The sequence below is a fragment of the Perognathus longimembris genome, chromosome 8 (assembly GCF_023159225.1).
Source record: "Perognathus longimembris pacificus isolate PPM17 chromosome 8, ASM2315922v1, whole genome shotgun sequence".
Taxonomy (NCBI): Eukaryota; Metazoa; Chordata; class Mammalia; order Rodentia; family Heteromyidae; genus Perognathus; species Perognathus longimembris.
Window position 1 is genome coordinate 52,346,860 of NC_063168.1, and position 12,720 is coordinate 52,359,579.

The window sequence follows — 12,720 nt, forward strand, 5'->3', positions numbered from 1 at the left end:
ATGGATGCCTGGACTCTTCCAGAGGTGTGTCTGAACTATTGCAAAAACACAGAAATGGCTTTTGAGCTCCCACAGCTACCTTGGCTGACTTAAGTGCAATCTAAGCAGACTCTAAAGAGACAATCACTTGCTGGATAAGAGTATACTGGCTGCCAGTTCATTCCAACACATGGCCATATAAGCATTTGATGGAAAGAGGGAAAAAGAATAGTCTTGTTACTAACTTTCCTTACATTCAGTAACAGAGACAAAGAGGATTACAAGTTGGCTATTCAACAAGTACAGATTTGCTACTGGTAAGCCTGGAAAGTTTGGAGTTGGGGAAGGGAGAGAGATGGAGTCCAATACCAGAGAAGCCTGAGTTAAGAGGAATTGGTCTCCTTGAAATCCTTAGAAGACATGCATATGGAGAAGAGAGTAAGGATTTCCAGGGCTAGGGTGGGGAGGAGTCATCTGTTTTCTCTTAGCCAAACCAGTTAGCCCTGGTAGTCATTGTGAAGTTACCTAACATTGAATGGCAAGCTCCTACTAGAGCTTTGTACTGGACAGAACCTAATATACTGAAGCCCCTTAATGACTGATTTCAAATGACCTATTGAGAAATATTTATCATCAGAGTTTAAGTGATCTAAAATATCCTTTTAAATATCCCTTTAAAATTTAAAGTAATATGGAGAATTAAATGAGATATAAGAGAGCCCCATAGCAGGTAAGAAATGGGAAGGGCTTTAGGTGGGCTTTAAGAGGTAGACAAAGAGGGTAAGTGCAAAAATGATCAGTTGATTCTTTGGTATTCCTGCTTTCTATTATATAATTTGTTCCATGGCCATGGTTAAACAAATACAAAAACAGTTGAGAAGACACCAAAGGAAGAAGACTCCCTGACATTTATTGATATGAGCCTGTAGAAGTACTTTCTTGGTGCATAATTTAAAAAATAGATGTTGGGTTGATAGGTAGAGGCAGGGTAGTGATAGAGATAGAAATACTCTAAGGCATATCACAAAATACTAAAAAGCCAGGGAATTGTTGAAAAAACAAAATTATTTGGATGCCAAAGTCTTTATCTTATACTCCCTTCCACAAATTTGAGAATTTAAAAGAGAAAGAGCCATCTACAGTCCCTACTCCTAAATTGTCTTACATGTTTCTTTTCCTCACTGCCACACCCTTAACTTATCCATCCAATAATACTTGTTTACCCTGGCACGATTTCCACATGAAAGATGCAGTACTATTTGCCTGAGCCTTCACAATAATCTCGGTTTAGGTCCTTTACAGCTTCCATATAGAACTTTCTAGAAGGGATAGTTTACCTTCCATCCTACTCAACAGCAGGGGGAATAAATGTCACATCCAGCATCACCCATCCATATTAGGTCTGTTCCTGGCTTTTAGAAATTGTTACTTAAAATATGTAAAGTCACTTAACTTTTTCTTTTTTTTTTTGGCCAGTCCTGGGCCTTCAACTCAGGGCCTGAGTACTGCCCCTGGCTTCTTTTTGCTCAAGGAGAGCACTCTGCCACAGCACCAATTCTGGCCATTTTCTATATATGTGGTGCTAGGGAATCGAACCCAGGGCTTCGTGTATACAAATACAAGGCAAGCACTCTTGCCACTAGGCCATATTCCCAGCCCATCACTTAACATTTTTAAACTTTAAGATATGTAAACTTTATTCTGATAAATTCTTGACACCTCTCATGGCTATGTGACCTGTTATCTATCTAGGACAAATGTGCCTGAGATGGAAATAATCAAAGGGTCATTCATTCCCTCAAATATCATGGGCATTTTTTAGGACTTAAAAAAATATGATGTCAGCTTGACTCCCCTTTGAATCCTGTGGGTGTGAGCATTCGGCCCTCCCAGCCTCAGAGGGAAGAGAACCCTTTCTCAGGTTTTCTGTTGCATCTGGCTCCATGCCTAGCTTCATCCCGAAGCAGCATTCTGGGTGTGTGGGGCCACCAGCCAAACAAGCCCCTATGGAACAAAAAGTGTGTCAGTGTAGACAGGAATGAGCCTCTAAAAGGTTGTAGAGGAGGAAGGCGGTGAGCCCCAAACATGACACAAGTGGCCCATTTGGACCTAACAGGCCCAGCTCTGGAGTGATTCTAGAACCCAGCATTAGCCACTGCTGCCATGTCTAAAATAGTGCATGCAAAGAAGAATGTGTATTCTCATTTGAGGTAAAAAAAAAAAAGACCCTGGCCCTTTTGTGCTATGTTTAGGCCTCTTCCCTTTCTCTCTATAGTATCATGCTGAGGTATAATAGACTTGCATAGTCCTTGGATAAAAACACTTAGGAGAAGCTATTTAAGCTGCTTCTTTATCCCATGTCAAGTCCCCACGGTTCTCACTGTGGCCCTATGCCAAATCCAACAAGCCAGGAAAGCCTGCCCAAGGGAAAACCATCTGAGTGGCCTGACTGTTGCTTCCACTTAGATAACACTGCAGATTTTAAATACAAAAGATAGTGCCAGTGTTGTTGATAACACTATGACTGATGCAGATGGATCTATGAGAAAGGACAAAAGGACTAAAGGAATCTGCTGGCCCTTTAAAGAAGAATCTCAAAAAGAAGAACTTAAAGCAATCAACCAGCATGAATTTGAGGAGCCACACAGTAAGTCCTCTGCATTACATCAGGATGTTATACAAAGATAAAATATGGTCTTCCTGCATGGTGAATTTTTTTTTGTGTGCTGGTACTGGAGCTTGAACTAAAGGCCTGGGTGCTATTCCTGAGCTTTTTGCTCAAGGCTAGCACACTACCACTGGAGCCACAGCTCCGCTTCTAGCGTTTTTGGTGGTTAACTGAAGTCTCACAGACTTTCCTGCTTGAGCTGGCTTTGAACCATGATCCCGAGACCCCAGCCTCCTGAGTAGCTTGGATTACAGGTGTGAGCCACTGGTGCCCAGCTGCCTGGTGAATCGTTAAATCATAGGCCCAAGGTCACACCCATTTCTTTCTTCAGGTGATAAAAAAATATGATTACTCAGTCTGAGCTATAACAAAGTAAAACAACAGATAAAGCAAATCTCCACATTAGAAATTACTCTGATAAATTCTTGAGCAGTCTCCCAGCCATGTGGGAACCCCTTTCACAGTACCCTGCCCAGAATCACCTAGTTCTTATTTCAGAGATCTCACTGTCATGAGATCATCAGCTTTAGTTCTAGGCAGGCACATTCTTGAGGAGCTCCTCCTCTGACTCGCTGCTTCTGGTTCTGCTCCTAAATACAGAGAAGACAGCCCCACTCCTTTCCGCCTCATGCAATTGGCAGAACATTTTTTTCACGTCTCTGATAAACAGAGCTTGTAAAGGAACATGTGGTAGATGGTTTTCCAATAGCCAATATCCAGGCATTATAAATAGCAGTGGAATACTATGGCTAAAAAAAAATGGTAAAGTTCAAGTAGTGTCTTTAAGAGTTTGGAATCCTTAGGATTTTAGAGCCTAAATCCTCAAGCTCAAGCTGGAAAGGTCTCTGCTTCTAGGTTTTCCCATCCCTATCAACCCTAACAGAAATAGTCACTAGGCCAAGAAATATCTTAAGTCCATGAGCCTAGAGAGAGATACAATTCTTAACTCCTCAATCCCTGAAGAAAGCAGCTGAAGATCCAGCAACAGTCATCCATGCCCTGGATTGCACTAAAAGGAGACTTGGGTAGTGGTTAACTACATAACTCTGGTAATGTCTAGTAACAACAGGCAAGGATCAACAATCAGGGACCTACTAATCTTAGTAGTACCCTCTGCATTGGAGAGGAATTAGACCAGTCACAAAAGAAAAAAAAAAAAAAAACACATTCTAGGTCTTCCTCCTTTTCTTCCATCCAATATCATTATCTAAATCAGCCAATAATCTCTACCCTCAAGGCCAAAGTAATTTTCCAGCAAGTCTACTAAAGCAGCAATAACTCCTTTATTTTTCCATCTACTAGAATATGAAGGCTTGGAACTAAAAACTGACTGCAAGAACTTCTACCAAGAGAAATTAATGAGCAGAGCAAGCTCCCCAAGGGGAAGGGATGTAGGCCGGAGGACAGTGGTAATAGAGAGTCACTCAGGCAGTCAATAGCTAGACTGCGTGATCCCTCCGTGGTCAAATGTTAATGTTCATTTCTGTCTTCTTACGTTTATGCTAGAGTTTGGCCCTGCCTCCCAGCACTGTAACACAGCACTGGCCAAAACGCCTAGTGGCTGATGTTTCATATAACAAAGACTTAGGAAAACCACACAAGAAAATGCCAAGTTTTTGTCTCCTATGCAGAATAGACACTCTATTAATGTGATGTAAAAAAAACAAAAAACAAAACCTAGCACCCAAGCCAAATCCATTTGTCCAAGGAAAACTCTAGCCGAAATCCCAATAAACGTATACTAGCACTCAGGATAAGTAGAGACCCATAAAGGAGTTAGCGCTGAGATTACCTCACAAAACTTCCAATGGAGCTTCCATTACGCCCAACTCCAATAGAGCATCCCACTCCTCCCAGCTCCCTTTGGGGGATCTCCTCTGCTCATGACTCTCAGAAGCCATGACTTTGGGAACAAGGAGGAAAGGATAATAGATGTGCCAGGGCAGAGAGTTGAGTTTGCTTCTCCTATGGGAGATTACAAGGAGAAATATCTTCACCCCCCAGGAATCATGGCCACTAGGTACAGGCACTGAACTTGAAGCAGTTGTGTGAGAACCAAACTATTTGGTAATCATTACTGTTAAAACCTCAAGACTTAGCCCAAAGGGAAACAAGTTACAATGCTGTCTTGTCTAAGGGCTACTCACTTCTTTTTAAAGAGCTTGCGGAAGGAGCTGCGAAAGCCCCCTTTCTGGTCTTGCCTGGGGTTTTGATCGCTGAAAGATGTTTGTTCACTTTCTCTTTCTTCCTTTGGACAGAATCGGGCTGTGTCTTCTAAGTGCATCTCCTGAAAACACAAAAGAGGAGAGATTTTTACTTTTTTCTAAAAATATTTAATCCTGGCTGTGGGACTTTCTTTCTTTCTTTCTCTCTTTCTTCATTTCTTCCTCCCTTGCCTTCTTTTTTCTTTCTTTTTTGTCACTTTGCTGTCCTACCCTAAAAAACTACCTGTGACCACCATATCCCAACTAAAGCATATCTAGACTAAGAAGAAATCAGTGGATGGAAAGAAATTTCTGAATATGATATTTTCTACACATTAAAGCAAACAGCCTGGAGTAGGATATGATGCTAATTAAAGATAAGGAAATTATTTAGCTAATTATAAAACTATAGAAAATAAATGTTTATTCTGGCATCAGTGCTGCCTTGCTGGAAAGCCAGCACTAAGTCTTTCATGTCCTTGGCTATGCTTTTCTTTCCACATAATAAGAAACCCTGTTTATTGTAACACTAGGAATTTTATTTTGTTTTTTTGGTTATACTTTGGAGGGAAACAAGTAGGCCAATAGTATGTTATTACTACAGTGTAATATTAGTACTTCTAACTCTCTATTTTAGGCATAAAGGAAAGAGCCTTTGAAAGGTCTGACCTATTGAGAAATGTCAACTAACATTTCCAACTTGTAAATATGCCTTTATTTCTTCAATTCATAATTCAGACTTTGAGTGTAAAATGAATTAAAAATAAGACTATCTTTTGTGAACTCACTGGTTTCTTTTAAATGTGAGATGTGTTCATAGATGTGTGCACAAACTAGATATTGATATCATATATGAACAAACAATTTACCTTGAGGTGACTTTGATTTAAAAGTAATTTAAAACTAGCTGCTTAATTCTGAGTAACTCTGAGTACCAAAGAAGCCAAAACACACACAGAAAAATCTCATAAAAGACGGATGACTGCTTGTTGACAGAGAAGCAAAGCATGAGGATGAATTTTCCAGAAAGCATATGTTTGACTTTGAGAACTTAAACGAAGGAGAGGTAACAGATATAGAAAGAAGTCTTAAACCTGTCCCAGACTTTCTGAATCAGAGCCTCTGAAATGAAGCTTAGTCTTCATGCACTTACATATGAAAAATGGTGGTTTATATTTCTGCCCACCTGCGCTAATACTTACATGAATCATCTAAGAATAAATTTTTTTTTTTTTTTGGCCAGTCCTGGGGCTTGGACTCAGGGCCTGAGCACTGTCCCTGGCTTCTTTTTTTGCTCAAGGCTAGCACTCTGCCACTTGAGCCACAACACCACTTCTGGCCATTTTCTGTATATGTGGTGCTGGGGAATCGAACCCAGGGCCTCATGTATATGAGGCAGGCACTTGCCACTAGGCCATATCCCCAGCCTAAGAATAAATTCTATACTACAGTTTTGATCCAGTAGGTCTGGCTACCCTTTCTGGATATAGTTCCCAGGTAATGCATTCAGTAGTAGCTCCAGGACACTTTCAGAAGTGCTTGCAGGGACTAAAGCCACACAACAGTGCTGTCTGAAATGCCTGGTGAGTAAGGTTCCACACAACAAGGACTTAGAATCTCAGGAGGGCCACACAGGGACACCCCTTGGGTGCGCCTCCCGTACAGTGCAGATGCTCCTTGTGATATGAAATCAGGACCCAAGTTAAGAAACATGGAACCATGATCTTGATAATTCCTTGCATCTGTATTGCACTCCATACTTTACAAAGCATATTCATAAATTTTATATTGTTTGGCTTGATCCCTATGAAGAAGAAGGTAAGATAAATTCTGTCTTGTTTTTATTTTTTTGCCAGTCCTGGGGCTTGAACTCAGGGCCTAGGCACTGTCCCTGAGCGCCTTTTGCTCAAGGCTAGCACTCTACTACTTGAGTTACGGCTCCACTTCCAGCCTTTTCTGTTTGTGTGGTACTGAGGAATCGAACCCAGGGCTTCATGCATGCTAGGCAAGCACTCTACCTCTAAGCCACATTCCCAGTCCCTCTATCTTGTTTTTAAGATAAGAAAACTAGCATCAAAGAGTTGTGAGCTGGGGCTGGGTATACAGCCTAGTGGCAAGAGTGCTTGCCTCATTTACATGAAGCCCTGGGTTCAATTCCCAAGCACCACATATATAGAAAACGGCCAGAAATGGCACTGTGGCTCAAGTGGCAGCGTGCTAGCCTTGAGCAAAAGAAGCCAGGGAGAGTGCTCAGGCCCTGAGTTTAAGCCCCAGGACTGACAAAAAAAAAAAAAAAAAAAGAATTGTGAGCTGTCCAAAAGCACACTGCTGTTTGGCAGCAGAGCCAGCACTAGAGCTGGAGTTCCATGGAAGCATCCTGTTTCTTTGTTCATAGGAAGAAGATATGAAGGACTAGGGTTTAGCTGGATCTCCTGGGCAGGGATGGGAGCTGCAAAGTGTATTTGAAGAGATGGAACAGGAGTTTTATACATCTCACCAGCAAAGAGCTAATATCCTTGAGAACAGAAGGGTTTTGTTTTGTTTTGTTTTTTGGCCAGTCCTGGGCCTTGGACTCAGGGCCTGAGCACCTTCCTTGGCTTCTTCCCACTCAAGGCTAGCACTCTGCCACCTGAGCCACAGCGCCCCTTCTGGCCGTTTTCCACACATGTGGTGCTGGGGAATCGAACTGAGAGCTTCATGTGTTAGGAGGCAAGCACTCTTGCCACTAGGCCATATTCCAAGCCCAGAGGTTTTTAAACCCCTATCCTACACCCAACTCACATTCACTCTCACATATACATGCCTAACATGCATACTATACATACACAAACACGTGTGTATGTACACGTACATGTGCAAACATGTATAACCCCAGACAGCCTCTGACTACCGGCATGCTAGGCAAGCACTCTACCACTAAGCTACATTCCCAGCCCCTCAAGAGATTTTATTTAGTTCCAGTGGTGGGGCTTGAACTCAGGGCCTCATTCTCTTACTTGGCTTTTTCATTGAGCTACACCTGCACTTCCAGCTTTTTGCTGGTTAACTGAAGAGAAGAGCCTTATGGACTTTTTTGACCATGATGACTTCAAAGAGCATTCTTCCTATCTCAGTCTTTTAAGTGGAAGGCTAACAGTGTGAGCCGCTATGCCTGGCTATGAACAAGGTTTTAGATACTCCTCCAAAGGGCTTCCACAATTTATTTACAATTCCATGTATGAAGCTAGTTCTTTGGAATAGACCCTGGATGTTGTCTATTTCTAAATCCTCAGCAATCAGCACAGAGCCTAATACAAGGCAGGCAGTGCTTGCTAGAAAAATTAATGAAGGGAGTTAGTGATCCTCAGTCTGTCCCCATTCACTTGAACATGAGTGAAATGGAAGGGTGGTGGCACAGGTGAGAACTACTTTGTGTGTGTGTTGGGGGTGGGGAAGGAGGGGTGTTGTCCTGGGAGTTGAACTCAAGGGCTAGGTGCTGTTGTTGAGCTTTTTGCTCAAGATTAGCACTCTACCACTTAAGCCACAGCTCCACTTTTGGCTTTTTGGCAGTTCCTTGGAGATATGAGTCTGATGGGCTTTCTTGCCCAGGCTGGTTTTGAACTATGATTCTCAAATCTCAGCCTCCTAATTAGCTAGGCATGAGCCACTGGCACCTGGTGAGAGCTACTTCTTAAAATTTTCTCTGCTTCATCAGAAATTGCCTTTCTTTTCAATTCAAATTAGAACCTAAATATTTGCTCAGGAACTGTTCCTTTCACTAGGTAATCTGCAACACAGAATCTTGGAGCCTTCTAGATGCCCCCAAAGTTTGCAGGAACCAATATTCATTAAAGCAAAAGATATTTTTCAGAAACAATGTAGGTACTAGAGTTTGAACTCAAGTCCACAAGCTCACTCAGCTTTTTCCCCGTCATCTGAAGTCCTACCATTTAAGCCAGCCTCCAGCTCTTGCTGATTATTGGTTAGCTGCAGTGTCTTAGATTTGTCTGCGCTGGCTTTGGAACTTCAGTCCTCAGATCTCAATTTCCTGAGTAGCCAGGGTTAAAGGCCTGAGCCTCCAGTTTACAGCCTGAGTCAGTGCCTCTTTGACTCTAGTAGCAAGTCCCATTTGCAAAGGAGTTTGCAAAATCAATGTAAAGGCCTTCTCTAGTGAAAAGAAAACCAAAGTGGAAATGTATTTGCTTTGCAGCAAAGTTTGCAGCCTGCTTCAGGACTGGGTGACTTGCCTTGTCCCTAGCTACAAACAAAGACGGTGAGCAGAGACACACAGACAGGACATCTTTGCCCACGTAAACAAGGAGGTGCACCTTGCTTAAAGCAGGCAGGGGGAGAAACAGGTTGAGCCTGGCCTTAGCATGCGGCGCTTTGGGAAGGTGGAATGTGGGGATGTCATCAGCTCAAGCAGGAAGAGTTCACCCCTCAGCTGTGTGTGTGTGTGTGCGCGCGCGCGCACTTGTAGAAAGTCAAGGCCTTCTCTGCTCTGCCCACGTGTGTGTGACCTCACCCCTCAGCTGTGTGTGTGAGTGTGTGAGAGTGGAGGCCTTCTCTGCTCTCTCTGCCCATGTGTGATGAGACCTGCTCTATGTCCTGCCCCTGCCCCTGCCCCTGCCCCCTGCCCCTGGCAGGCCGTCGAGGCACGAGCCGTGGCCCCGGCCTGGCCTCGGTCCCTGGCCTCGCCCCTCTCCCTCGGCGCTGGGGGGCGCCCTCGAGCTGCCCCTGAGATCTACGCCCCGGGGCCGTCGGCGCGATGGGCTTCGTGTCGGCTCGGTTTTACTTTACCCTCCTTACTTCCAAATAGGTCTGTTTTTCGCTTTGGGACCTCTGTTGGGGGAAGAAGGTCCGCGGCGCGCCGCGGGCGGAAGCGGCGGCGGCGGCGGCGCCGTGCGGCTGCGCGGCGCGCTCGGCCTTGAGCGGCGCGCGGCCGCCGCTGCTGCTGCGCGTGCTGTAGAGGCGCGGGGCCACGCCCTCGGCGGGCGGCGTGCGCGGGAACTCCTTCAGCGAACGGCTCAGCGGCTTGGCCTTGCCGTGCGCCTGCGCCTGCGCGGCCTCCAGCTTGTAGGCGCCGCTGCTGCTCGCCGGCGACGTGGCGCTCTTGGGCAGCGGCTGCAGCGCGTGCTCGGGCCGCTCAGCCTCCATGGCGAAGCTGACGGGCCGCAGGAAGCAGATGTCCAGGCTGGACTCCGAAGAAGCAGGCGAGCAGTTCTCGAAGAGAGCGGGGGCCTGGAAGGGCTCCTCATCGTAGGGCGCCGGCAGCGCGAAGATCTCGCCGCCGTACTCGAACTCCTCGTAGGCCGCGGGCACGAAACCGCGGGCATCGGGCAGCAGCTCGGCCGGCGTGCGCAGCGAGCGCTCGACGTTGCCCAGCGGCTCGGCGGGAGACGGCTCGAAGTCCATCTCCGGGATGGCCTGCAGGGGCCCGGCCAGCCCCTTCACGTCCTGCTCGGCCGCGCAGAACTGCGCAGGCGCCAGCAGGCTCTCGGGCCTCTCGTGCTTTCGGGCTTCCATCTCCCAGTCACTGGGCTTCCCGGGCTGCATGCTCTCCATCAAGCCCTGCTGCTGCTGGCTCTTCTTCGCGGGGGCCATCAAATGTCTTCAGAGGGGAAACAGTACAAAAGAGACGTGCTTACTACTTATCAGTGCTGGCCTCTTTCCTCTCCCCGCCCCCTCTGCGCCTGCCGGGGCTGCCCAGGGCCTCCACCAACTGCAGCTGCAGAGTTTCTAGGAATCCGTGTCAGCAAGTAGAAGGATGGCAAGCACAGGAAAGCCAAGGCCCCCAGAGTGCCCATTCAGCCTTGAGGCACTCAAACAGGGCTGTAACCCTAGCTGCTCTAGAGGCTGAGATCTGAGGATCACGGTTGGAAGCCAGCCCAGGCTTTCAGGAAAGACCTGAGACTCGAATTAACCACCAGAAAACCTGAAATGGAGCTATGGCTCAAAGTGATGCTAGCATTCAAAAAATGCTAGCCTTGAGCTTAAAGGCTCGGGAACAGCGAGTGTAAGGCCCTCGAGCAACCAAAATGAACATGACTGTTGGCCCAAGGACAGTCACCACTTCCTGTGGAAGCTCTGATCCTCCCCCACTACCTGTCAGTGTCCCCAGGCATCTCTTCAGAACCCATCCTTTCTTTGTTTTTTGTTTTTCTTGCCAGTCCTGGGGCTTCTTTTTGTTCAAGGCTAGCACTCTGCCTCTTGAGTCATAGCTCCACTTCCAGCTTTTTCTATATATGTGGTGCTGAGGAATCGAACCCAGGGCTTCATGTATAGGAGACCACAACTCTTGCCACTAGGCCATATTCCCAGCCCCTTGTTTTGTTTTTTGCCAGTCCTGAGGCTAGAACTCAGGGCCTGAGCACTGTCCCTGGCTTCTTTTTTGCTCAAGGCTAGCACTCTACCTCTTGAGCCACAGTGCCACTTCCAGCTTTTTCTATACATGTGGTGCTGGGGAATCGAACCCAGGGTTGCCTGCATGCTAAGCAAGCACTCTGCCACTAGGCCATATTCCCAGCCCCAGAACTCATCCTTTCTTGCTCTAGGAGTCATACAAAACAAAGGAAACTCAACTTTGGTGCACTCATAAAAACCAGACTGTACCTCGATGAACTAAATATTAAAGTATTCATATGTTGTGAAAGTTATGGTTCTGTGTATGCCCAGTTCCTGCAGAATTTTGATTTGGGGGAACATGGAGAATGATATCATTTATAATAAGGTAGCTTAACATATTCATTAGATAGAATTTTTCAGTTTTGCTAATTTAGCTGCCAGCCAGATGTAAATGAACTGGCCTATAATGGTAATTTGGCTAATCTACACATTCACATTTTAATTCTGGATCAGAAATACGTAATGCCCATGGCTCTAATCCTATCTTCTCAGGAGGCTGAGATATGAGCATGGCGGCTAGAAGCAAGCCCAGATGTGCAAGTCAGAGAGACTAATATCCAATTAACCACCAAAAAGCTGGAAGTGAAGCTGTGGCTCAAGTGGTAGATTGCTATCCTTGAGTGAGAAAGCTCAAGAACAATGCCCACGCCCTAAATTCAAGCTCCAGGACTGGCATAAAAGGAAAATGCATAAAGAGTGCAAATGTAGATGCCAGCACTGAATATCTTAGGGGATCATTTACAGGTGTGAAAAGAATATAAAATATCGACTCCAACTCTCTTACTTTTGAAGATTATTATTAGGATTTATTTTCTCAACACAGTATGGCAGCCATAATATTCAGATATAATGTCTAGCTTTCAATTTTTTCTCTATTTCTTGTACATCAAGAGGATAAACTTTTCTCAGAGTTGAAATAATCCACAAAGTAAAATTTCACTGTCTCTATTTGTATTCCAAGTGTCAGCAGTATCATCTTTAGTATCATCAGTGCTTTTCTGTGGGGTCCAAGCATCTGGTGGACAGCTTGGCTATCACAAGCCTGTCACGGGGCACAAAGGAAGGAGGAGTTCTGTAGGTCACATTTCTAATCCTAGTCAGCCTCCTAACCCACACAAAATGCTGGGGCCCAAGGACATGACCCTTAACCTTTCCACAGCAAGAGTTGCTTACGTGACAGCAGAGCCAGAACTGGGAGCAGAAGGGTAGGGCTGCAACATCTCTTCTGAGTGGATCCCACTGTCCCGGACAGCCTCTGGGCCTGCAGTGGAAGAAGCATCTTGGCCAGCATTTGCACACTGGGAAGCCAGCCCTTTGTACAGCTTCGCCATGGATGACCTGACAGAATGGAAGTAATCATTCTCAGGGTGTACAGGGAGAACATGGCTCCTTGAACACAGAGACTATGCCAAGAAAGAGTTGCCTCTAGATAAAGCTTGCTTTAAGGATTTCTCTCTCTCTCTCTCTCTCTCTCTCTCTCTCTCT

At 45.6% G+C, this 12,720-nt stretch overlaps 1 protein-coding gene across 1 annotated transcript in view; it reads right to left on the reverse strand.

Annotated features, from left to right (window-relative positions):
* Positions 1-12,720, reverse strand: part of Arhgef33 (Rho guanine nucleotide exchange factor 33) — an 83,281-nt gene that overhangs the window by 3,924 nt on the left and 66,637 nt on the right. Inside the window, exons 17-19 of the mRNA XM_048353087.1 lie at positions 12,409-12,573; positions 9,631-10,441; positions 4,795-4,934 (exon numbers count right to left, since the gene is read on the reverse strand). Coding sequence (XP_048209044.1) covers positions 4,795-4,934; positions 9,631-10,441; positions 12,409-12,573 — 1,116 coding nt within the window. The remainder of the gene's footprint in view (positions 1-4,794; positions 4,935-9,630; positions 10,442-12,408; positions 12,574-12,720) is intronic.